The sequence below is a fragment of the Echeneis naucrates genome, chromosome 13 (genome assembly GCF_900963305.1).
Source record: "Echeneis naucrates chromosome 13, fEcheNa1.1, whole genome shotgun sequence".
NCBI lineage: Eukaryota > Metazoa > Chordata > Actinopteri > Carangiformes > Echeneidae > Echeneis > Echeneis naucrates.
Genome location: NC_042523.1, coordinates 21,251,923 through 21,277,836, shown reverse-complemented (window position 1 = coordinate 21,277,836; position 25,914 = coordinate 21,251,923). Strand labels below are relative to the sequence as shown.

At 41.3% G+C, this 25,914-nt stretch overlaps 3 protein-coding genes across 7 annotated transcripts; all 3 read left to right on the top strand.

Moving 5' to 3' along the window:
* The first annotated feature begins 4,709 nt into the window (after window positions 1–4,709).
* LOC115053421 (uncharacterized) lies at window positions 4,710–7,988 on the top strand. 2 transcript variants are annotated; one of them, XM_029518093.1, is made up of 11 exons: window positions 4,710–4,774; window positions 5,571–5,924; window positions 6,109–6,192; window positions 6,303–6,362; window positions 6,497–6,544; window positions 6,640–6,663; window positions 6,764–6,937; window positions 7,042–7,089; window positions 7,165–7,227; window positions 7,321–7,347; window positions 7,436–7,988. In XM_029518093.1, exons 1-11 carry the CDS (start codon window positions 4,714–4,716, stop codon window positions 7,492–7,494), a joined length of 1,002 nt encoding a protein of 333 aa, XP_029373953.1. In that variant the 5' UTR covers window positions 4,710–4,713; the 3' UTR covers window positions 7,495–7,988. The 2 variants fall into 2 exon arrangements, with proteins under 2 accessions (XP_029373953.1, XP_029373952.1); XM_029518092.1 differs by having other exon boundaries at window positions 7,318–7,347; window positions 7,436–7,986.
* A 1,002-nt stretch (window positions 7,989–8,990) lies between these two features.
* On the top strand, window positions 8,991–15,239 carry dhx40 (DEAH (Asp-Glu-Ala-His) box polypeptide 40). Of its 2 annotated transcripts, none has more exons than XM_029516979.1 (21): window positions 8,991–9,074; window positions 9,164–9,688; window positions 9,762–9,900; window positions 9,994–10,057; window positions 10,180–11,107; window positions 11,258–11,403; window positions 11,494–11,613; window positions 11,740–11,976; window positions 12,118–12,184; window positions 12,254–12,385; window positions 12,478–12,577; window positions 12,676–12,762; window positions 12,901–13,083; window positions 13,157–13,237; window positions 13,352–13,509; window positions 13,609–13,723; window positions 13,849–13,957; window positions 14,139–14,233; window positions 14,387–14,456; window positions 14,597–14,818; window positions 15,026–15,239. In XM_029516979.1, the coding sequence occupies exons 5-21, from the start codon at window positions 10,936–10,938 to the stop codon at window positions 15,152–15,154; spliced, it is 2,223 nt and encodes a 740-aa protein (XP_029372839.1). In that variant the 5' UTR covers window positions 8,991–9,074; window positions 9,164–9,688; window positions 9,762–9,900; window positions 9,994–10,057; window positions 10,180–10,935; the 3' UTR covers window positions 15,155–15,239. The 2 variants fall into 2 exon arrangements, with proteins under 2 accessions (XP_029372839.1, XP_029372838.1); XM_029516978.1 differs by having other exon boundaries at window positions 8,995–9,074; window positions 14,597–14,825; window positions 15,032–15,239.
* Window positions 15,240–15,597: 358 nt separating this feature from the next.
* Window positions 15,598–25,713, top strand: akt2 (v-akt murine thymoma viral oncogene homolog 2). Of its 3 annotated transcripts, none has more exons than XM_029517311.1 (14): window positions 15,598–16,042; window positions 17,986–18,160; window positions 18,413–18,544; window positions 18,653–18,764; window positions 19,770–19,920; window positions 20,621–20,752; window positions 20,849–20,914; window positions 20,998–21,066; window positions 21,534–21,656; window positions 21,850–21,978; window positions 22,351–22,565; window positions 24,004–24,091; window positions 24,163–24,265; window positions 24,369–25,713. In XM_029517311.1, exons 2-14 carry the CDS (start codon window positions 18,115–18,117, stop codon window positions 24,446–24,448), a joined length of 1,446 nt encoding a protein of 481 aa, XP_029373171.1. In that variant the 5' UTR covers window positions 15,598–16,042; window positions 17,986–18,114; the 3' UTR covers window positions 24,449–25,713. The 3 variants fall into 3 exon arrangements, with proteins under 3 accessions (XP_029373171.1, XP_029373169.1, XP_029373170.1); XM_029517309.1 differs by having other exon boundaries at window positions 19,770–19,923; XM_029517310.1 differs by lacking the exon at window positions 15,598–16,042 and adding an exon at window positions 16,099–16,417 and having other exon boundaries at window positions 19,770–19,923.
* The last annotated feature ends 201 nt before the right edge of the window (window positions 25,714–25,914 follow it).

Below are 25,914 nucleotides of genomic sequence, written 5' to 3'. Positions count from 1 at the left end.
GTCACGACCAAAACTTAAAAATTCCTTTCCATTTCACTTAAAGTTGCTCATTCATGACATTACTTTCAAATGTCAGTATGTTCTACTTCATGGCTGATGGAAAAAGTGGCCAAAGCCTTTCCAGACAGCAGACGTGTTGTCCGGTCAGTTCAGTTTCAGACCAAGAACCCTTTTTGGCTTTCACACCAACACAATTATGGGGCCGGTGTGTAGCAGCACATTCTTTATGTTTGTGTATTTTACTTTTCGACCACAAGGGCGCAGCTCGGTTTCATTTTGTTGGCTGTAACACCCAGCAGCTTCCTGAAATAAAGAGATAGGTTTAATACATTTTGTTTTCGGATAGTAAGAACTGTCTGCCCTGCTTGGATCAGGAGGCCGTGGAGCACTCCCTCTCTTCAGCAGACAGAGCTGCAGGTCAGAAAGGTAAATGAGACACAGCAGACAATAAAACTGCTTGGGGAAAAAAAACCGAGCCTGTCTGAGTGATCACACCTCCACTCGCACTTTGGTGGAGAAACAGAAATCAATCATTCATCGGTGATCACGTGAGAGAATGAGTTCATTCATTCGACACCTTCATTCTCCTCATTCGTCCGAAAATCCGATTTCCGTGTTTACGACGGGAACGCGTCTTTGCGCGCATGCGCGCGGGCGAGCGACTGTGCCTTGTCGTGAGATTCCAGAAATGCCTTTGATGTGTGACGGCGTTTGTTACGTCACAGTCTGAAGTAAATAGAGCTCCATGCTGACTTCCCCTTCATACAAGCGACTCCAAGAGAAGAATCGAGAAGCACATTTACAGGAAACTGCAAACACACAGAAGCATCACGTCGAAAATGGACAACACTGCGCTCATCTCAGCCGAGACTCTTCTGCCCATCGTCAACAAGTATTTGAAGAGGTTCTCTGCAGTCCAGTGGAACCTGTTAGCTGCAGGGATCCAGGACTCGGCCACGACGGCTACGCTGGCTGACCTTTGTACAGAAGTGCTCCAGACCCTCTGTACCATCGTCCTCACAGCTCTGACTCCCACCATCAAGGAGAGCTTTATCAGGAAGGAACCAGCGGATGACATCAGCTCAGCACTGGAGAACCTCAACACCAATGTGGGGGACCTGCTGTCTGAGAGCTTCGCTGTGGCTCTCAGTGTGGAGCAGGTGAAATGTGACAGCGCTGCACAGCTCACAGCTTTAGTGGAGAGGGAAGTTTCCGAGAAGGTGGACTCCATCGTGTCCGAGGCCCTCGGTAGCTCCGTTTGGCCCGCAGAGCCGGCCGTTTTCGTGAGTGGCTCCGTGTCCAGCATCAGCTCCCTGGCTCAAATGGTGTCTCACCTGTCCAAATGTCTGAGAAGATGCTTGAACAAGGTGAAATTCCACTGCCTGGGAGAGTGCTGGCATCCGAAGGTCACATCATCTGAGAAAGTCCCCGAGTCGGCACCAGAGACCCCAGAAATCAAAGAACAGGAGCACTGTGACTCACCGCTGAGTGTAAAGTCAAAGATTTCTGTCCGCTCAGCCACCGAAGCTGTAACCGACATTTTCCTTAAATGGTCCGGTGAAAAGCAAGACTCAGCAGAAGAGCAGAAAAACTCTCCCCTGTCTGACGTCTCTCTGGACGCTCAGGATGCAGCGTCTGACATAGTCAAATTTATCATCGACGATCTCCACTATGAAAACTTTGACCGTGTTGCCGGATGCAGCCAGAAGACCAGCCCACCCACACATCATTTTAATCTGAGGCCCATCGTGTACAGGGTCAGAGACTTTTTCCTTTCTCAGGACGCCCCTTCAGGAAACGTCACAGAGGGAAACCAGATCGATGACAAAAACAGATTTTCCTGCTTTGCCAAGAAGCAGTACAAAAAAATGATGGTAGACCTGAAGAAAAGATTGAAGGCACGAAAACCAAAGTTCCTGGTCCGTCTCACAAAGAATTCGGGGTCCCCTCGAACGCCTGAAGCGACCTGTTCATTCAGCAGGATGGAAGTCAATGGCACAGGATCAACACCCTCAAAAATCAGCGTTCAGGCCATAAAATCTGATGTGGACAGCTTGTTTGAGACGCTGCAGAAAACGAAGGATCCTGCAACACGTCTCAGCAAGACACTGGAAGACATCAAGGCCAGCGGAGAGCTCAGGAAATTTTCAAGAGAACTAGTGGACAAAATATACTCTCATCTGGCAGCTGGGCTGACAGAGGAGATGCCCATCGTTTCAGCGGACCGCTGTCTTTCTGACTCTGTCATCCCAGAATTGTCCAGGAAGAGAGAGGCCGCCCAGTCAAAGTTCTCACCTGAGGTCCTGTACGCCATGACCGAGGACACTGTGGAAAGGTTCTTACAGAAGGTGCTTCTGTGGATGGACAGACAGGAATCTGATAAGAAGAGCTACAGCGAGGAAGTGTCCAGTGTAGTCAATGACATCGTAGAGGTCATCACAGAGATGCTGTCCACATCAGGAGAGGAGGACACCGTCGTGCCAGAGTCCCCTCAAGGCACCAATGAGCCGGAAACAACACCACGGACACCACGGACACCACGGACACCACAGACACCACAGACATCACGGACACCACGGACACCACGGACAACACGGACAACACGTCCTAGTGAGGCGGCACCCTCTAAATCTGTCTGTGCTGATGATCATGAGGTGACCTCACAGAGAGCATCTCCTGACAAAGTCTCTGAGCCTCCATCAGTTTCTCAGCACAGTCCTGAAGGACGTGGCCCCAGTCTGGGTTTGACCCCTGAGAAGGCAGGTAAGGGGCTCTTAGCACAGTCAACGGAGAGCTCCTCTTCTGTAACAGAGGAGATGACCAACGCCTTCATGACTTCTCTTTTCCTGAGGCTCCTCACAAAAGTGCCCGACACAACCGATGTGCCCGTCAACGCCCTCACCCAGCAGCTGTCAGACATGGCACTGAAAGAAGTCAACGCCTGTGACTCCCAGAACAAAGTTAAGGCAATCAACCAGGCTATGACCAAAGAGCTTCATTTGGTGTTTAACCCTCCGAAAAAACTGCTGAGGGTTGCAACATCAGAGGAGCCAGTTTTTGATGACGCTGTTGTGGCATTGCTGCTGCAGTTTGTTGAAGAGCCCCTCGCTGATCCACCCAGAAAGAAGAAGTCCAAAGTGGCCAGATTTTTCTCAGCTGTAGGGAGAGCTTTCATCAGGCCCTTCAGATGCTGGACCACCAACACCACCAACACCACCCACACCACCATCATCTCCAACACCACCAACACTACCAACAACCATACCAAAACCACCAACACCAACACATATTAATTTCCCATGCTGGTTGGGTTTACCCCGGGAGCTCCGGTTTCCCCAACTTCTTTATTTAATAAGAAAAGAAATAAAAATAAAAACCACAATTACATTTTATTTCTTGTTGTGTTTCTACTGTTCAGTTGTACATCGATCATTAGTGAAAATGTATATATGTATTAAGTTCATGTTTCATCATTTCACCAAGAAGAGCTTCACAGTAGATGTAGGACTATGTTTTATCTGATGGATTTAACCAGGAGACACAAAGTGTATTTGCTTCTTCCCAAACCTTTTTCACCAAGGAGGTAAAACACAGCACTTTAGGCCTTCAAGAGAATGACCTCCTTGCTTCTTCTTGCTTCTTCCTCCATTTTCAATGCCATAAAAATAATGTCACAAACCAATGAACAGTATAGGGTGCTACACAAAAGAATTAAGGGACAATACCACAAAAAATGTCTCAATTTATTATCAGTTATATTATTCAATAAGGGATCTGCATAGCTGAAGTTGTGTCAGAAAAAAAGACAAACTACCTCAAGATAATTGTTAATGACATAAACATAAACCATGACAGACCTTCGAACACTTAACTGGCAGAGAAGTTTTTTGGAGGGAAAATCTGGAAGGGCCTATCAAGCTAACGTTAAACCCTTCAACAATGGCACCTTAGCTAACGTTGCATAAATGTTAGCATGAACTAAGAATAAGCTTTATACTAAGCTACCTCCGATAACAGAAACGCCCTTCCGTATCTGTGTCTCTAAATTTCCAGAGCACCTACATAAGCACCTATCAAACAAAACGTGGATCACCAAAGTGTTTCTCTCCTGCAGCAGTAGTACAGCGCTACACCTCGCAGTGTAGTTTGTAAATTTGGAGTTTCAAGTAAAAGATAAAACTTCATCTAAGAAGAAATCGCTTTAAATACTTTACTTTATATTTTCACTTGCTGTTGTGCTGTTATTGAGTGTACAGCTGTTTCTTGGAGTTTTTCTAAGCCTGAGTGTTAGACACCTCAGTTAGGCTTTCCTTTCACCTTTCAGTGTTTGCCTGTGGCCCATCTTCAACAGTTTCTGCAGGAAGTGGTTTGGACACAGTCGTTGTGTCGGTCTTTTCTTTAGCCTCCATATTGTAGATGTTCATTTTTTGGCAGAGTTTGTCATGTTTATTCATCTGAATTTGAGGTTAATGTTTGATACGATCATCATCATCAAAAAAAAAAAAGAACCCCAACCAAAAAAAAAATTTTTACAAAGCATTTGTTTGCTTTATTGCTAAGTGTTAAATCTTAAGGTGAAACTGAAACAGTAGCACAGAATTTCCGTAATACCAAAATGAACGGCGATGGTCTTGTGGTTTTGTCCCATGATGCGTCGGGGGGTTAAGATTCAGCATCATCACACAGCTTTTCACATTGTGTGAGATGATTACAATGAAGGTTGACAAGTGGCTTTTCCTTTTAGCGTTGTGTTTCACGTGTGTCTCATCAAATGGTAAGTCCCTCTCAGAAATAGAAGAACTTTTAAAATTATTCATATAAATAAAATGCCTCTTTTGCCATTTTAATTGTTCCATCATACTTATCTTCACTTGAACTTTTCTTTGGTGTTTGAGTTAAATTTACTGAGTATTTTTCTCTTACCTGAAACTCCGTGGCGTGGATTTACTTTATCGATTTCACAACCTAAAATGGCCTGATTATATCTATGTATTTATATACAGGTTGACTTGAATACACACTAACACACATTTTTATACACACTTCTGCTACAATACTACCATCAAAACACTCAGCATAGATTATAAATTAATTACATGTATAAATAACTCCATTGCTGATCCATCAGAGATTCAATGCAAATATTAATAATAAAAGTTTGCAATGTTGTTTGGAAATGTGAGCACCCTATATATATATATATATATATATATATATATATATATATATATATGTACGTATGTATGTTACCCTATTCATTTGAATGAGAAGGTCTGTCCAAACCTGTGGCCTGTACTGTATATATATTATTCCTTATCTTCCTTTAAAAGTTTGACCTAAACAGATGGACATAACACAAGGGTCAGTCCACGTGGTTTATTATTTAAGACAATAAGAACATTGATTTGCTTGCAAAAAAAAGAATTTTCAACGCCGACAGTTAATATGAAGACAGCAGAATTTTAACATATCTATCATTATAATCTTCTTCTGCTGCTGTTGCTTATTTGATGTGAGATGGGTGATCCTGAACCAGGAATGTGTCCTTGTGTTTCTCTCTTCCCTTTAAGAGGAGCAGCACGATGAGAACTCGTGCGAGATGGATATGGAGTACTGTGAGACGCACACACTCAGCGTTCAGCTTGGCTCGTCTGTGCTCCTTCCCTGCAATTTTAAGAACAGCAACAACAGCAACTGGGTGTCATGGAAGCAAATGCCTGAGAGTGAACAGGTGGTCCAGCTCACATCTGAAGGCCGGATTCACTTTCTGCAACCCAGAAATGGCCGGGTGAAAACCTTTCCAAACCAGGGCTCAAATGGAAACTTCTCCATCTTGATCGATGAACTTCAGGACCCTGACCTGGGGTGTTACAGCTGTAAGCAGGCTGACGGCTGTTTCCAGTTGGAGTTGGTTGTTGCAACCGGTAAGTGAATAATTTTTTATTTATTTTTTATTTTTTTTGGTCTGAACAACCATCTGTAAGAGAAACACGGAAGCTTTTCCTTTCCATGGTCACACACCACACAGGCCAAACACATGAGAGCGGACACCTGATGAACTAGCTTCCTGTGAAGCATGTTGTTGTAAAGCCACAATCTCTCATGCAGATACACTGAGAGGAGGTGTGTTGCTGCTGATTTACATCGCTGCAGGCATAGTGGGTTTCATCCTGTTGTGCATCTGCTGCTGCTGTGAGTATCTGTCCACTGTCTCACACTTAGCCCACAGTAAAAAAAAAAAAAAAAATTAAATGCTAAATAAAAGAACGTTTTTTTTTAAAACACTTTTGTTTTTATGTCAGTGTTCTATTTCCACAAATCACGGAGCAATAGCATCGATATTGCAGTAACAGATATCCAGGGTAAGAAATAATTTCATAATTTCCCATTTCCCATTTCAATTACAGCCATCTTCTGTAGGTTGCTTCTTGGTACACAGTTATTTGCATATATGATAGACTTTATACAAGTTTCTGCATGTACTGTCCCTCTGCAGTTATCACTGCTCCTCCTGGCATATTGCCGGTACAAGAGCGCCCGAGAGGTAACCTCCAATCACACACACTTATTGCCTTGCTCGGCTTTACACAATCTGCTAAATGTGACGCACTATCGACAATGTGTTTCTTTTTCTTGTAGGAATACACAACGATCTGGTTTACGGTGAGTTCATGCAGCTCTTGTTCAGTCACCTTGTAAAGAAGCCAGTGTCATTTTGTTCCACATTATTCATGTCTGTTTCAACTTATCTTTTAAACATTAGAAAACGATGACCAAGACCCGGTCAGCCAGCTGGGTGACCCCACCAGAACCCGTCATATTCTAACAGGAGGTGTATTTGATCAACCCACTCAAAGTGTCTCTGTTTATCCAAGCTTGAACGATTTCAACTTTGAAAGGGTGGAAAGTACAAGAACAAAACTGAGATTTCACAGAGGTGCTTAATAATAAACACTATTACTGCTTGTATCAAAAAAAAAAAACAAACAAAAACAAACAAACAAACAAACTGAGTAATCAGGTTTCCCTTCACTTCTCCAGAGTTTATCAACAGATTTCGACAAGCAAGCTTCAGTCACCATCATTATGGTAATATAAGAGTCTTTTAATCACTTTACAAAATTTGATTGCTGTTGGGAAACTTAATTTTTTTTTTTCACACAGTTAACCAAAGTGAACTCAGCAGGCAACAAGCTGCATCTGCTCAGGCAGAGAGTCATCAACAAGGTATTAACTTCTTATTTGCCTCGTGTTGTCTACCATAGTTAGTTATCTGCCTTCAAATGACGACTCTTTCTGTGGTGCTCTGTCTTGCAGCAGGTTTCGGAAAGAGGCAGGCCAAACAGAGTGAGTGCTGACTTCACCTTTGGGCATGTTCAGGATGAAAAAATACAGCGCACTAAACTGGTGTCCCATGTTTTTGTCTTCCTCTCAGAGAATCAATATAATAACCCAATTTACAACCGGAGCACAGAGCAGCTGAACCGTCCGTAGAGAGAAACTCTTGAAACAGCTGTTCATTTCTCTGCTTGCTGTTTCGTAAAGCTCATCAAATAAAGGACTTTCGTGCCTATGTTGCATTTTAGTAAGAAAAAGTTCAGATTTGTTGTGATTTACGCAAGAAAAAGAATGCCTGTGCAAACGTGTATGTGAGGTGTATTTTACACATCTTTAAACCTCCTTTATGTTATTAAAAGTTTCACTTTTGGATCAAATAGAAGATTTTTGTGTGTTCTGTTTCTCAGCTAATCATGACTTGTATGTTGTGGGGTTTTTAAAAACAGGTATGTATACACACAAAGAACTCCAGATATGAACACAGCGATGCTATGATACTAACACCACACTGTCAGCTCGGTGCTTTAACCCTTTTTTGGTTTCCTTTTGCACTCAGTGAGTCTTTTACCAATTAGGCCAAATGAGAAGCAGCTGCTGCGCCTGCGACACTATGGCTGCGCAGCTAAAGATGGAGACAAACTTTGTTTGGTTGGTACTTATTTCTATATCACTGTTTCTTTTGAAATGTGAAGTCCGTGCTGCTTCAAAGCAATTTCAAGCAACAGCTCATAAGGCGATGACTAATGATACGCTGCTCTGCCATGATGGGTTCATGTCTGTTTACTTGTCAAAGCTGCACTTTGCTGATCTTCCTTTCAGCATTTACGTTCAAGGTAAATCAGGACTAATTCTCATGTGGAGGCGTGTGTATGTGATGTATTTGTGTTTGCTGTTCATGAATGTTTTCACTGTGACTCTGTTTGTTTTCACATTTACATTCAGATGAACGCAGTGGATATTATCAAGCTATAGCAATAGCGAAACAGTGTCACTACTTCCTTGTACGAAGTGACACCTTTACTGTCTTAACAGTAGCTTCCCATGGCTGTTTCGTGAAAAGACAAGTAAGCTGAAAACTCTCCTCAATCTGATTCTGTTTGTGTGTATGTTCATAAAAATAATTTCAATATTCCAATCTCTTTGTAATTTTGTTTGTTAGAAGTATATCACAAGTCTGACTGTTGTCGTCATGGCACTTGCAGACGGAGGAAGAATTGAAATTGTCAAGTCGGTGCCTCTCATCTGCGAAAGGAAAATCGAAGGTAGTAATTCCCCGTGAACAGATACATTAAGCTTCAGAATGTCGTGAGTTTATAATTACCGCTGTGTTTCCCACTGAAGCAAATAAAACGCATGACCAAAGTCAGCTTTACTGCGACAGGGATGGTTTCAACATTACCATCCTCCAGAGTGCCACAGTCCCACCTCTCAACCTGGATGCAGTCAGGATCCCGTCAAGTCAAAGTCACAATTGTAAACCCAAAAGCAGATCGAAGGATTCTGTCACCTTCAGCTTTCCATTCACTGACTGTGGTGCTCAGTCCGTGGTAAATGTAGACCAGTTACATCCTTTCCCAAGACTGAAGTCAGACCATGTCATAAGCTGTTTGTTTGCTGTGACGAATGTTGTGTTTGGCTGTTGTCTTGCAGGTTGCAGATGGTACAATAATCTACTGGGTCAACATTGAGGGGAAACATTTACATAACGGCTCTGTATTTTATGACACTCCTTTCCGGTAAGGACAAGAAACTTTGATTTCTCTTGCTACTGAAAGCTAATACACCTCCACTTAAATTTCCCTTCTTTTTTTTTTTTTTTTTTAAGTCTTACGGTGCATTGTAGGTTTGCACTGGCCCGAATGACTCAACTAGGCATCGAGATCCAGAATAAAAAACCTGAGAACTCAACAATATTGAAGAGCAAAGGAATATTTAGCATTGAAATGAGGTTTGCCAAAGGTCAAGTGTGCAATTTACATTTAGTTTTTTACTTTCCATGATTCTTACATTCTACTTTTGTATATGTATTTCCTGCTTATGCTTTGTTCAAAACACATTTTCATACTAACTGAAATTGATGCTGTTACTTTCAAAGTTGAGTTTCAGCCTTGAATCATTGGGAAACGTATTTTTGTTCTTGTTTTTGGCTTTTATCTGCAGATTCCTCTTACAGTTCTTTCTATTCCTCTCGTGAACATCCAACAGTGACTGAGCTTGGCCAGCCTGTGCACGTAGAGGTGTTTGCTCTCAAACATGAGGACAAGGACCTGGTGCTGCTGCTGGAGGACTGCTGGGCCACGCCGACAGAAGACCCACGTGACCCACAAAGATGGAACCTGCTTGTGAAAGGGTGAACATGGTGCTGTGAATTTGGAAAAGGTTTACTGAGTTTGATTTGATGCTAATCTTGGCATCCAATCCAGATGCCCTTTTGCTGGAGATAACAGCAGAACTGCCACGTTGCCGGTTGTCTCGAACAAAGAGTTGATGCACCCTTCGCTTCACAAATGGTTTGTCGTCAAGCTGTTCTCCTTTGTGAAGCCGCCGACTCCTGAAACTAAGGTACATAAAATACATTCATGATTGCAACTTTTTAGCCTTGGTGCATTATTATTATTATTATTATTATTATTATTATTATTATTATTCGCATAGGTCTATTTCCACTGTGATATAGAGATCTGTAAAGGACCAGACTGCTTACAGACCTGTAACAATGGTAAGTGGGGCAACAATTAATCCTTTTATGAGGTTGTGTAATAATTACTGTCTTTAAAAGTGTCTTTACATATTTACTTGCATCCAACACTCTGAACAATTGTCTATTTTTCCTTTTTTCAGGAAGCCGCAAATTAAGAAGAATCAGACCAGGGCCAGGACAGAGGATTTTTTACACAGTAGTCTCTGCTGGTCCTCTTCTTTATCTGCTGTAAATGATCAAAAAGGGGCAGCTAGTTGAAGTCGTATTTGGAAACGCTAAGTTTAAAAAGTTGCCATTAGTAAAATCAAGCTACCTGTCTGACATAAAATCTGGATTCGTAGCTTTTGGAGTTGCATCTTAAATAAAAGGTACTGACAGGAGTCGTCCAGATAATTAGACTGTCAGCTCAATAGAACTTTATTTGATGGTGATATACAATGGGGAAATAGCTAGCATGATTTTTGGTTGCTTTTATTTACAATTAATTGGCTGATCACTGAAGCTTACACCGTTTTATTAAAGAATTCATTCAAAACAAAAAGTCTTTAAATTTCAATCTGTTATAATTCAAGTCAATTGATTTACTTTATCCTTTTTTTTTAAATTCAAAACAAAAAACTGAACTTTTACTTAAGGCTTTTATTGTGGTGGAGGAGCTTGGATCACGTGCTCACTAGTCCTCCAATAGAAACGCGGAATGGGTCAGTTTGCGGAAGTGGCGATCGAGCGTGTCGTCTGAAACGCAAAAAAGTTCAGCTAAAATGGTGTAAAGTGAAGTTCATCGCTCTTTATGTCGCACAGGCAGAACTAAATCGTCCTCGGCGTGATTAGAAGCAGTTTATCCTTTCGTCTTTAAGCAGGATTTCTGCAGATAAAGCCGCTCAGAGTTGTCAGGTATGTCCAAATCGACGAGATGGGACTCCGAAGACAGCGAGTCCAAACAGCTGCCCATCTACCAGCACAGAAACAAGCTGACCCAGGCTGTGAAAAACAGCCCTTTCCTGGTTGTCACCGGTGAGACCGGCAGCGGGAAAACAACACAACTTCCACAGTATCTGCATCGAGCTGGTGAGTTGTAATCCTGCTAATTGTAGCTTCAACGTCTGTGCGACGATCTGATGATCCGGCTTGTTTCTGACGTCGGGGCTTCACGTGTGACCTGTCTGTAGAGAACGAGCCATATTTATTTATTTTATTTATTTATTTATTTTATGAAAGGTTTTTGCAAATATGGAAAGATCGCCATCACCCAGCCCCGCCGGGTGGCCGCCATCACGGTGGCCCAGAGAGTCGCCCAGGAGATGCGGTGTCCTCTGGGCAGAGAGGTCGGCTACCAGGTCCGCTTCGATGACTGCACATCTCAAGTGAGAGACGTGGATGAAACATCCCTGCTTAAAAAAACATGCAGTGTTGTTGTTGTTGTATGTCTGATAATACTGGGCTGTTCTTGCCAGGACACGGTGGTGAAGTACATGACAGACGGCTGTCTGCTCAGGGAGGTCCTGGCAGATCCGGGACTTTCTCAGTACAGTGTCGTGATCTTGGATGAAATCCACGAACGCAGCCTCAACACAGTAAGCCAGAATATGTTCTCTGAATATCATGAAATCTTCTTTTGATTGAAAAAGATTAAACAAAAACGTTTGCTCCCCTCGTCCTTCATTGTACTCATTGACAAAATGTGTGTGTTCTTGCTGCAGGATATTCTCCTGGGCTTGTTGAAGAAAATCTTCTCTAACCCTGCTAAAGCCACAAAAGGTCGAGCTTTTCCTCTGAAGGTGGTGGTAATGTCTGCCACCTTGGAAAGTGACAAACTGTCATCTTTTCTTGGCGACTGTCCCGTCTTTGCTATTCCTGGAAGGACCTTTCCTGTCACCTGCACTTTTGGTTCTGCCATCGGGCCAAAGGACATAGAAAGCACTGCTTATGTAAAAGAGGTAATGAGTTTCTGTATTTTTTACTTTTTTTTTTTTTTTTTTAGTGTTAAGAATATTACAGGAAAAACCTTTCACTTTAACTTCACAGCAATGCATTTGCTGTTGTAGCTTCCTGCTTACTGACAGCTTTTTGCTTCACAGGTTGTGAAAATGGCCTTTGATGTGCACACAAGTGAGGTGGCTGGGGATATTCTTGTATTCTTGACAGGTAAGTTAAAGCTCCCTCAAAACCGATATCAAACCACTGGCTGCCGCTCTAACTCTTCATGTTTGACAGGTCAGTCAGAGATTGAGCGTGCCTGTGACTTGCTGTTTGAAAAAGCAGAGACTGTAGACTATCGCTTTGATGTGCAGGACCCAACAGTGGAGGGCCTTCTAATTTTGCCCCTTTATGGATCTATGCCCACCGGTAAACACGTACAAGAGTTATTACATCTTATTCTATGGGGCAACATTTTTAAAGTTTAAATCAGTGTCCTTTTTCCCCCCACCGTGTCATAGATCAACAGAGACAGATCTTTCAACCCCCTCCTCCAGGAATAAGGAAGTGTGTAGTAGCCACTAACATTGCAGCAACATCTCTCACCATCAACGGTATAAAGTGAGTGTGCACTGAGGTCGCTGGTTTGCCTTATGAATCCATGAAATTGTTATATTGAATCAGTTTCACTGCAATGCCCATCATTATGCCTGATGTAGGTACATCATAGACAGTGGCTTTGTGAAGCAGCTCAACCACAACTCCAGGGTGGGCATGGATATCTTGGAGGTCGTGCCAATATCAAAGTGAGTCATGTGAAACATAAAATGTTGTTTTAAACCCATTAAAAGCTTTGTTTTACAATATTTTTTCTAATGCTAAGACTCATGCCATTAAGAAAGCTTGCCAACAGAGATTTGGACTGGATTTATTTCTGGGATTAGGAGTGAGGCTCAGCAGAGAGCAGGCCGAGCTGGGAGAATCTCAGCTGGGAAATGCTTTCGGATCTATACCAAAGAATTTTGGGAAAAGAGCATGCCTGAATATACAATTCCAGAAATCCAGAGAACAAGTCTGACCGCAGTGGTACTCACACTCAAGTGTCTGGGAGTTAATGATGTCATCAGGTACAGTGGCACCCAGTTTGTATCTTTGTTTTCTTGTAGCTCCCAAGTTCTTTAACATCTCGTTTCTTTTAAGCTTTCCATACCTGGACCGTCCAGAGGAGAGGTTTATTCTAGAAGCACTAAAACAGCTCTATCAATTTGATGCTATTGACAGGTGAGTGGGCATATCTGTTGGCCAAGTGTTTGGTTTTCAAAGAGAAGCAGAGGCAAGTTAAGCAAGCCTCACTGAATTTTCACAGGCTCTGTGTGCTTATTGTACGGGCTGCAGGAGAGGTAGAGTGACCCAGCTGGGGGAGTTAATGGTGGAGTTCCCGCTACACCCAGGCCTCACCAGGTCTCTGCTCAAAGCCGCCTCACTCGGTTGCCAGGACCTGCTGCTCCCTGTGGCTGCCATGCTGTCTGTGGAGAACATCTTCATCAGGCCAGGTCAGAAGTAGTTCATGGATTTTTGACATGTAGTCAGGAAATGGTATTTGTTGAGGATAAGGTAAAGCTCTCTTGTGGCCTTGACCCCTGACATGGCAGGTCGCCCAGAGAAGCAGAAGGAGGCAGATAAGAAACACAGAGGACTGGCCACCAGAGTTGGAAGTATGAATGATTTCGCCACCCTCCTGAGTATTTTTCAGTCATGCAAATCCAGGTACAGTTAACTGATTTGTTTGTAGTAACAAAAGTCACTTTTTAGAGCATCATTTATGTATGCAAAACCTTATGCAATATTGCAAAAGCTCTCGTGACTTTAAGCCTATCTGTTGTTTTCTGCAGTGACAGACCTTCAGCGTGGTGTAAAGAGAACTGGATCCACTGGAGGGCGCTAAAATCGGCCTTCAGTGTAGAAACTCAGCTGCGAGAGATCCTCCTCCGCCTCCAACAGGTACAGCAATGCACCCAAATCATTTTCTCACCACTGATTGCAGCACGTTAAGTATCAATACTAAAATTACTGTAAACTCTTTTTCTGTTAATGGAAAGATTACAGCAGCAATTAATTATCACTAGCATTCCTTTCGCCAACACGCCGCGGTAATAATTAACATGACCCTTTTGCCTCCTAGAAGAGGAATTTTCCTGTAGAAACATTTGACGGCAACAAGAGTGAACTATTAAGACAATGCTTGTGCACAGGATATTTCACCAACGTCGCCAGAAGGTATCGTCAAGGTTAATTCGAATTCATTTAGAATTATGTACCTTGTTGTTGTGATTTTTTTTTTTTTTTTTTTTTTTTTTTTTATGTAATTGTTATGGCTGTCAATGTTCAGTAATTTTTTTTTTTTTTTTTTTTTTTGTGTGTCCCACCCAGGTCCATGGGAAAGGTGTTTTGCACAATGGATGGACATGGATCCATGGTCCACATTCATCCGTCGTCATCAGTAAATTTATTTTTGAATACCTCTTTTATTAAAAAAAAAAAAAAAAGAAACCTTAAAGTTTTAATAGAAGATACATTGTGTTTAAAACTAACTGTTATGCTGCTTCTCTAATGTCTGCTGCAACTCCTTGTCACTCCAAGCTGTTTGACCAGGAGGCAGAGCTGAACTGGGTCATCTTCCATGACGTGCTGGTGACGTCCCGTGTGTACATCAGGACAGTGTGTCCTATTCGATATGAGTGGGTGAAGGACTTGTTACCTAAACTCCATGAGGTGGATGTATATGAGCTGAGCAGTGTGGCCAGAGAAGAAGTGACAGACAAAGAGATGAAAAAATGGGAGACCAGGGAAGCAGCCAAAAGACAACCAGGTTTTTGAATAATTAATCTGATCTTTTTTTCTTTTTTTTTTTCCCTCCCTTAGAAATTGTGATGTTATAGAGTTTAATGGTTAATGCATACCGTTGTGATTTTACATGCTCTGTGAATGAATGGCTAAACTGTGTCCTGCTTAATAATAAACTGATTCCTTTGGTTTCTTTTTCTTTTTTTTTTCTTTTTTTTTTTTCTTCTTCAGAGGTTTCTACTGAGGATGTCACAAAAAAAACTGGAGAAGCGGAACGACGAAGCCAGTGTCAGCGACGCTCGTGCTCGATACCTCCAACGAAAGCAACAAAGGCAGCAGAGTAAAGCTCTATGACACAAAACCCCTTGCTGTTGATGACATTAATCAAACTATGTCTCAGGAATATTCTGTAAACGACACCTGAATAATAAACTTTTGATACCTTTTTATAACCTTGACACTCTCTCGTTTGAATCAGCTCACTCTGCACATGCACAAACAGTTTTTGTGTCCCACACACACAAAACGGAAATTGGTTCTTTATTCTTAAAAACATGTGGACTGAAAGCACAACTCCTACAGAGCAGATCCGGACTGCAGGGTTAGGATGGGGAAACTTCACATAAATTTTGACATTTTTGCACTGTCCATCTCTGCCAATGAATAATCCAGTGGTGCACAGCTTGCAGGGGGTGAGGTTAAGGTTACACTACGGTACTTGATGTACATTCACACCGACCGTTCAGGTGCATTGGACCCTCTCGGGATCCGTACGTCACTTCCTCTTCGTGGTGCGCGTCTTGCGGGGCTGCTGTGCTGTCTGGCCGGGACGGAGGAGCTTTCCACGCTCAGCGAGGAGACTCTCCACATAAAAAAAAAACAAAACACAAAGAGGAGGAAATTTTATCTTTTATTTATTTTTTTTAATCTAACTCAGGATTTGGAAATAATTGAATGATCGTATATCAACATAAACTAACCATCAAGTTGGAGCTTGGTGGACTTCGTTCTTAGCTTTTATTTTATTTATTTATTTTTTATTTTTATTTTTTTTATTTTTTATTTTTTGCATACGCTCCAGTGAGCCACTGCAGCAGCGACTGGCCGAGCACGCCGCCGCCGGGAGAGAAGACAACAAGCTCGGCTAAAAGCTGTGTGATCATTGACAGAGTTCAGTACACACCAGCTTCCAGGGAGCTTTCCGCGGCGCTGCTCTGAGCCTCCTCACGGACCTCCGGCTGGGTTTGTGTATTTTTTTATGTATTTATTTATTTATTGTCACTGAAGTCGAGGTAAGGTAAAAAAAAAAGGGGGGTAGCTAGTAGAGAGAGAGAGAGAGAGAGAGAGAAGTAGCCCAAGTGGCTAACTGACATGCTAACTAGCCGTTAGCTCCGAAAAGCTATTTTGGCTAGCTGCCTTGTTTGGTCGTAATGCGGTCATGGTCCGCGTCCTCACCGCTGTCTGCCGAGCCGCTTGGCCAATAAAAAAAAAAAAAAACAAATACCAATAATAATAACTAAAAAAAACATCCAACGGCTGGAGAAGAAGTGTTGTCGAAACTTGTTTGCCGTTAAAAACGCCGCCGGAGAAGCTAACGACCTGTCCTGAACTTTGAAGGTAATGTTTGTTGACTTTGCCTCTGGTAGCTAGCCGCTAAGTCGAGAGAGGATGAGGATGTGTTGACGTTACGATAATGTTTACGTTGGACTGCTCGTCGTCTGTCGGCCACACTGTGTCGATTTCACTCGCATTCATTTTCCTGAGTAATCGGTACTTTCGATTTTTAAACACATGTCAGCCTCTTCTTCAAATTGCGGTGCATGTAAACAACATATTCCGACGCGTTGCTGCGTTTTTTTTTTTTTTTTTTTTACTGCGACTGGCGTTGTGTTTGTGAGGAGAAATAGTTCAGTTGTGTAGTTGGCAGTCAGAAAGTTGTTGCATCTTATTTATTAGTGCAAACGGCAGCAACACATTACACGGGGCATTGAGATAAATAGGTGTACAGCGATAAGCAACCCTTGGATGCACCATAAACAAGTCTGAAGTCGAGAGGAGCCTTATCTGTCTTTATCTTTGTAAACAAAGCAGTTCAAACAGTCTTTGTTCTGCTGACTGTATGCACTGTAATATTAAACCCCAACACTTTCACTGAAATGCTGTGAAATTCTGGTAAACCTATTATCTAACATAAGCTGTTGATTCAGGGCTGACCCTGGATCAGTAAGGCCTCTACTCAAACATTCAGCAAAAGCTGTTTGAGGTCAGTACATTTGAGAATAAAAAGAGCTTTGCAGCCCCCCCCCCCCCCTTTTTTTTTTTTTTTCCTTATTGTTGCATCAATGTCAATTACCACACAATTCGTTGGCACCACTACAACAGACGGGCAGTCTATATTTAGATATAAGATGACTTAAATGTTAGGAAATGTCCGGGACAGTTGCAAAAGGTGGCAGAGGTGTCTGGAGTTTGATAGTGATGGTCTCTAGACTAGTCTTACTTTGAAAGTCACTGTCTGAATTATCAGATGGTTGGGTGTAAGGGCTGAACAGACATGCACATTTTAGCTGTTTTCTTTGTTGAGGAGTTGTGTTTCAAGGGAGCAGAGTGCCTCCATAACAGAAGAATTTATTCAAGCAGGGTGTCGAAGTGACAACACTCAGATAGGCATCAAGAGCAATGCATCTGAACCTTCTTTTCGTTATGAGAAATCAGTTTCACTTGTACGTTCACCTCTACCTCTCCAGCTGTAGTTTTACTTCCCTAAGGCCCTGTGGCGTTTCACATTTATTTTTCAATGTTCCTCTGCAGTCAAAAGGACAAATACTTGTGAAAACCCATTTCCCCGAGGCTAGGCTTTTTTATTCAAAGAGAGGAGTTAGATTATAAATCTCAATATCCTGCCTACTACCTGTTTTTCTCACACCTTTACAAGTTAGTGGAGGTTTTCAATTTTTAACTAATAGTAAAAGGGCAGCCATATATCAACTATTCACCTGACACGCTGTAACTTTTCTGATGTTTTTTACTAATGTGGGTGTTTTACAGCCGTTCTCACATGACTGAAGTTAATATGCTAAAGCTACAAAAACTACAACTGTTTTTGAATTTGGTGGACAATCTCAGGCCTGTTATTTTTATCCCAAATTCCAAATTAACAGTGTCTCTGTTTCCCCTTCTTCTAGGTCTTATATTGTATAGTTATTTTTTTGCATCTGAGCCACTGTCAGGCACTTGACCAATAGGAACAGTTTGCACATTTCCACCAGCTTGTCTGCAGCCCCTTTCCAACCCAGACAGTCTTCTGCCCCAGCATGAATGAAGTCAGTGTTGTGAGAGAGGGATGGCTTCAAAAGAGAGGTAAGGGGGGCCCCTCATGTTTCTGTCCATCATCTGAGTCTACTTTGACGTGATAGTCTATCTCAAAATTTACCATTTCAGTATTATATACAACTTTCACGCTCTCTGTCAATTCATCACTTTTCAAGCGATGGAGAACAGCAGTGCACCGTCTCAATCAAATTTATTGAATAGTGTAATTTGTTATACAAGCTAGTAGCCAAATGGGAACAGATGAAAGCTCAAAAATTGTGATCTGTCTCGGTCTACTAGGTGAATACATCAAAACGTGGCGGCCTCGATACTTCATTTTAAAGAGCGATGGCTCCTTCATTGGCTACAAAGAGAAGCCTGAGGTGTCCAGTGACCACAGTCTCCCACCACTCAACAACTTTTCTGTGGCAGGTCAGTTTTCCGTTCCAGTCGGCACATTCCAATTCAAGTTGCCAGATTAAAGTGCACAGTGTTTTTATGCTTCGTTGTTCGTACCTTTTGTACATTTCCGTTTTGCAGAATGCCAGCTTATGAAGACAGAGCGCCCCAGGCCCAACACATTTGTCATTCGTTGCCTGCAGTGGACCTCGGTCATTGAGCGCACCTTCCACGTGGACAGCAACGAGGAGAGGTAAAAGATATTCCTTCCATGAGTTTTGCGTTTTTGGCTCTGTGATTGAAGTAGCCTTTCTGAAAACAAGAGCATCTTGTCTGAAGACAGCTTAGACCAGAGCATTTCAAAAATTCACTCACAAAAACAATTTCTGCTCACACTATAGGAGAAAAGATGGTGTTTTTTTTTTTGTTTTTTTTTTAACTTCCTACTCCTCTGGTGGTATTTCAGTGCAGTCAAATTTTCAGCGTAATCGCTCTTAGCTGAATTGTTTATTCTCTTGTCAGACACATGAACAATTTAAATTTGTGACCAGATCACACCATGCACTAGCTTCTTAGTCAAGGCATTCATTATTTACTGCTCCTTTGAGAAAACTGTAAAATAAGGGGTCACATGCGTCATGTTTTAGGACAGCAGTAACGTAACAATAACCCTAAAATCATTTGTTGGTTCTTAGTTAGTTAAGGCAAACTTGCTAAGGCAAGTTTGGATGATGAAGGCTTTCTTTAAAGGAAGTGAGGACAAAGATAAACATTTTTACAAAATCTAATACAGAGGCCCGTTATAGTCTTTTGTTTACGACAGTGAAATTGATTTTATTTTGTGTAAGAAGAAAATGCCATCGTGCTGAAAATAGAATTCAGGGCCAGATTAGAACTGATTATTCACCCCTAGCCCAAGCAATCATCATTCGGTTTTGTTTACATCTGCTCTGCCAAGTACCAAATCCCAGCATCCCCTAGTTGAATAGTACAGATTATCCTCCACCTTCTAAACTGAGTTTGCTGTTTTGTTTGTTTGGGTTTTTATTTAAAATGTCTATGTTTTGATACATCTATAACATCTGTCTGAAGTCAAAAAGTTCAATATTTAAATACGATTTCTGTTTTTTATACATATACAATACAATACAATATACAATACATTTTCCATCCCGTATTTGTCGAGAATAAAATCCAACGTAACATCAGCACGGCACTTGCTACATATTCTAAGGGTTGTGTTCTTTTTCCTGCTCAGGGAAGAATGGATGCGATCGATCCAGGCAGTGGCAAATAGCCTGAAGAGTCAGCAGCAGGATGAGGAGCCCATGGAGATCAAATTTGGCTCTCCAAGTGACAGCAGCGGCACAGAGGAGATGGAGATTGCTATGTCCAAATCCCACACAAAAGTGGTCAGTATTTGCACTAGCCTGGCAGCTGAATGTTTGCCGTGTTTGTCGTGCTAAGCTCATCTTTATTGAGCAAGTTGTTCAAACTTTAAGCCTCTTTCTCAGCATTTTTTCTGTGAAGCAACCTTTAAATGAGTAAAGGGTAGTATGTGCGTATATCTGTTAGCATTTATAGCACTGTCCTTGTTGAATTTGAATGACTTCCTCTTTTACAGTGTATGTGATATTATTTTAAATAGCGATTCACATCTACCTTACCTAACCCTAACTGTACTTACACAACAGCCACTAACGAACTGTGAAAATCCTCCAAAAAATGTTTCACTGTAGAAAATTGGCTTTCCTCCTGCTTTGTCTCAATTCACACTTAAAACCTACAGCTAAAAAGTAAATGCATAAAAAAATGCGTATATGAAAATATAGCTATATAATATAGCTATATTTTAACATGCAGCTATTTCAACATGCAGCATCGTATCATGTCTCAGTGCACAAATGTCAACAATGTGGACAGTGAAATGAGGAATCACTAACTCATCACAATGCTATTCCTGCATGTTTTAAAGATGGAAACCACATGTTAATAACTCAGAGATTAATAGCAGAGTCTAACTGCTGGATGTAAACTCACACTGGTTTGAAGGTATTAGCAGTTCTATGCATCTTTGTCACGGCTTTACCTCTGACTATTTTCTTTTAGACCATGAGTGACTTTGACTACCTGAAGCTGCTGGGCAAAGGGACATTTGGCAAAGTGATCCTGGTGAAGGAAAAGGCCACAGGGATGTACTATGCCATGAAAATCCTTCGTAAAGAAGTCATTATTGCTAAGGTTAGTCACCGTAAAACCTTCACTTTAAAAACCCATTTATTGCCACACGATCTTGCTATGATTGCAGGCTCTGATTGTGTTTTTGCACTTCTCCAGGATGAGGTGGCACACACAGTAACAGAAAGCAGAGTTCTCCAAAATACGCGGCACGCATTTCTAACAGTAAGTTATGAAACATGAAAATGCATTCTAACTTAATCTCTGTAATGCTGTCATGAAGTTTTGTTCCTTTTTCTGTTTTCCAGACACTAAAATATGCATTTCAAACACATGACCGGCTATGTTTCGTGATGGAGTATGCAAATGGAGGAGAAGTAAGTTTTTCTCTTTAACGTTTGGCCTACAGTTCTCTCTGCTGTGTTATGACCGTTTGGAATGGACAGGTGTAGTAGGGGTGAAAAATACATTGTGCTGCATTAGTTTGAGTCATTAAATCCAGCTGTCATACTTTTTGGAAACATCCAAATTAAGTCAAACTGTGAGCTGGCTGTGTGATGTGATGTATGAAAGACTTTCTGAGTTTTGAACTTAATTATAACACCATTATGTTGGACGGGCTACTTGAGTTATTGTACAGCTGGCTGTTAAACCAACAATTTAGATTAAGAAGCTTCATTCTAAATGACATACTGACAGACATGATGAAAGAACACGTTAAAATGACTATGGAAAATAATAAAGAACTGTATTCAAATTAAGAATTATTTTGAAATCCATCAACACGAGGAAAATAAAGATTTGTTCTGTCCCTTATTTTTCTTTTTTAAATAATCCTTCCCAGCTCTTCTTTCACTTATCACGAGACAGAGTGTTCACAGAAGACAGAGCACGTTTCTATGGTGCAGAAATAGTGTCAGCACTGGAGTACCTTCACTCAAGAAATGTAGTTTACAGGGATTTGAAGGTAAGACGTCTGCTTGTTCTGAAAATGTACTGTTAATATTTTGGAAATTTGGCTGAGTTTGTTATATGTCCAGTCTCGTCAAAGTTTCACTACTTCATGTAATGTAACTTTCCACCATATTCCAGTTTTAAGTCCATTTTGCACAACAACTGTGAACTAATTTGAATCTTAATTTGAATCTTCCCTGGAACAGCTGGAGAACCTGATGTTAGACAAGGATGGCCACATAAAGATAACAGACTTCGGGCTATGTAAAGAGGGAATTACAGATGGTGCCACCATGAAAACTTTTTGTGGAACTCCGGAGTACCTGGCACCAGAGGTAACTCCACTGTGACAGTGAACTCTGACATCAGTAGGGATGCTGACCTGGTTTATGTGAAGAAGCGTTGAGGACACGAAGTTTAATGAGCACAAAATGGAAACTAGTTGTAGTTGTTGATTTGGTGGTTTGATGACAGTGTTGGGTTCTCTGCTAACATCGAATTTAGTTTGAGGCGACAACTGGTATGTAAAGGAATGTTTTCTGATCGTGTTTACATTGTTACTGTAATCCTTTTTACACTTGAATGACAGCTGATAAATATTTGCTAGCTGATATGAAGGGATAACTGACTCCTGCATCTAAATAAACTTCATGTCAAATGTTTTTTTTTGCTCCTCTCTCAACTCTTTTCTATCCTGTCCTTGCCAGGTGCTGGAGGACAATGACTACGGGCGAGCGGTGGACTGGTGGGGATTAGGTGTTGTCATGTATGAGATGATGTGTGGCCGGTTGCCCTTCTACAACCAGGACCACGAGCGTCTCTTTGAGCTCATCCTCATGGAGGAAATCCGCTTCCCTAAGAACCTGGCTCCTGAAGCCAAGGCCCTGCTGGCTGGTTTACTCAAAAAGGATCCTAAACAAAGGTGTGTGCTTGTGTTTGTGTTTGGGTTGTTAAACAGACGTCTAACAATGACATTTAAGAAATTCCAGACATCATAAATGGGATTAAAAAAAAAGAGAATGTATTAAAACAATGGTGTCTCTTATCCAGATATGTAACCAAAATGAAAATGTTTTACAATTTTTCATTTTTTGGAAACGTTGTTCTTACTGTAACCATGTAAAGGTAAGCAGAAAAAATCAAGTCCAGATATATTGAGTGAGAGAGAAACTGTGAGATAGCATCTTTTTCATATTTTCTCACTGAGTGATGACAGTAGGATAAGTGCCACATTTGCAATCTTACAAAGCAGCAAACTAGGAAACTGAGCTGGTGTATCTGTCGATCTCTGCTCTGTTTAACCACAGTGTGTCATTTGCACGCACCTAACACTGCTAATGACAATCCGCTGGTCACAATGTGCATATGTGCTTGTCAATTTCTGCAAGCAATGATTCTATTCTAAATGTAATATTAATTTAATGCCACAAATAATGATGATACATAGATCATGAAATATTGTCTTGACATGGACAAAAACATAAAACTATTGGAAATTGCTCTGAAGATCATCGATCACAGAGCTCAGCGTCCAACCTATAGTGAGCTTTCATGGTCGATATTGATATTTTGGAACAAACAAAAAATATTATCAACTATTTTTGAAAAGCATTGCTTAAATGTTATTATTGTAGAATAAAAGTACTTTGCAGGACATTTTTCAGTCATAAAAAAATAACCTTTCACTGCTCTCTCTAACAACATCACTGTGTGAATTGCATTGAACATTAAGATTCTTGTGCTGCATTTCTTTTGACCAGCCAAAATGCATGTCAAGTAGATGTGTCTGTGATGGGGTAGTAATGGTCAGGCTCTTGTTGAAATAAGTGCTGTTTATTATTATTTACAGAGTGTTTATAGTGTGCAAACGTGACTTTTCAATTGAATGCCTGCCTCCTGGAAAGGCAGCAGTACATCTAAAGAAAAACGTTTTCTTCTTGGTATTCTCGCCTGCTGCAGTTGATTAGTTTTCTGAATCTTCCACTGTGCTCTGGGGCACCACATATTCAGCCATAAAACAAGTAACCACATTATTTAAGCTCGTGTTCCTTCTTGATTAGTTTTAGAACAACATAATGGCCACACAAGCACATAATTGTTTGTTGTTTGGTCAAGCTCCAGCGTTTCTGGTAAGAGTCGAACAAACGCTATTATTAGCACATCGAGTCCTGCCTGCGGTCTTAATAACACATGCACCTATAAGTAGTAAGGAAATGGAGAGTAAATTTGCTGATAAATTGGTAAATAAAAGCTGGGTAGAGAACAAAACAACATAAATGCTTGTTGAACATTTCCAATGACAGCATTTGCAGTGTGTGCAGTTGATGATCATAGTGTTGTTGTTTTTGTTTTGTTTACAGGCTCGGAGGCGGACCGGATGATGCCAAAGAAGTGATGAGCCACAAGTTCTTCATCTCCGTCAACTGGCATGATGTCACTGAAAGAAAGGTGAGAGACCAGGGGTGTGAAAACAGACGTGCTCTCAGAGTTAAAATGACCAATTTTCCTCTGCCCCTCAGCTTATTCCACCCTTCAAGCCCCAGGTCACATCAGAGACTGACACGCGTTATTTCGATGATGAGTTCACAGCACAGACCATTACAATAACTCCCCCAGATAAGTGTAAGTTTGTGCTTTCAGATTGCATTTATGTTTCTAAAGATCTATGAGTGTTAATGTCTGTTGGGAAACTGTTTCTTTCTCTCTCCCTTTGTGCCGAATGCAGATGACAGTTTAGATGCTGAGGATTCAGATCAGCGTACGCACTTCCCTCAGTTCTCCTACTCTGCCAGCATACGGGAATGATCACTTAGACTCTTGAACAAGCAGGCAGGCTAACACACAATCACAATCCCACATACACACTCGCACTGCTGGGGAATCCGAACGACACAAATGACAACTGGCACAAAACACATTTTCATTTGGTCTTAAACGCAGACACGCACATAAACACACAGACACTCACATACACATACTGGCAAGTCAGAAAAGACACAGATTATAGATTATGAAAAGAACACACAGGCTGTGAATGACTGACCTCAGCAGGTTTGTGTGCATAGACTGGCAGCTTTGTCTCTGTATGTTCCTCTCAGGGCTGGCTCCAGGCCTCCCTGCAGGACCTCTGCTGCACTACACTGGGCACCACATCAAAGCCTTGATACTTTGAAAACCAGGTTATGCCAGCAAGTACCACCTCTTTACCAGCTGTACCCATGCTACACACACATCAACCAATTCATGCATTAACTGCATATATAAATACACATACACGCACACAAATGTACTTGATAGAATTATAATTGAAATTGGGAAAATGGAAATGATTTGGATTGGATTTGGATGATTTGGGATGATGAGAAAATTTTGGTTTCATCAATTGTTTTGGTTTTAAATGTAAAGCCATATTTCTGCTTTTTTTTAGAAAAAAAACAAACAAACAAGTGCTCTTTCTGGAACTTGCTGTTACAAATCAAGTGTGGGACTACAGTAGGGGGAAATGGGGAAGGGGGATAGGGCAAAGAGAAAGGTTCACATTTCTGTGTTTGCATTGCATGTGTGTATTTGAGTGGATGCGTGAATGTGATGCATGTGTGCAGGAGAATGTCTGAACAACCATTTTGATTCTCGACCATCCATTTCTGTCTGTTTTAAATGCATGTTTTTTAAAAAAACAAAGAAACTCAGAACTATTGCTGGAATATTAATGAGGACACTACGTGGCACACTCAATGGCCTTTTTTTTTTTGTGCGTGTGTGTGTAAAGGGAACAAGCATGTAATATATGGTTGCTTTGACCAGCCTGGCGCTAAATTGAATCAGTCAGGATTAGAAACTTGGATCTCATGCATGGCTAATATTTGCTTTAAATGCTGAATTAATTTAACTCAAAGCGATGCAGCAGGAAGACTGACTGACTGACAAACTAGCTGCTGGTTGGAGGTGTGTGTCCAGTAAGGCCAGTCACACTACGGTGAAGACAGGAATAATAGAAGGAAACAGAATAGAGACTGTATACATTACCACAGTCCACCCCCCCACCCAACCCTTCCAGAGAGACCAATGTAGATGAACACAGCCATTTGCTGTCCTCGGTCCAGTAATTCTCACTCCTTAGCTGAGGAGTTAAGCACCAATCTTTTGTTCATTTTCTAGTTTTAATATCAGTTTAAGTGTTTAAAATATTTTTGGAAAAAGCGTTTGAATGTTCCTGTATTTAAGAATGAAATTTTTCAATCGTTATTAAGTCTTTATCATGAGGCCAAATA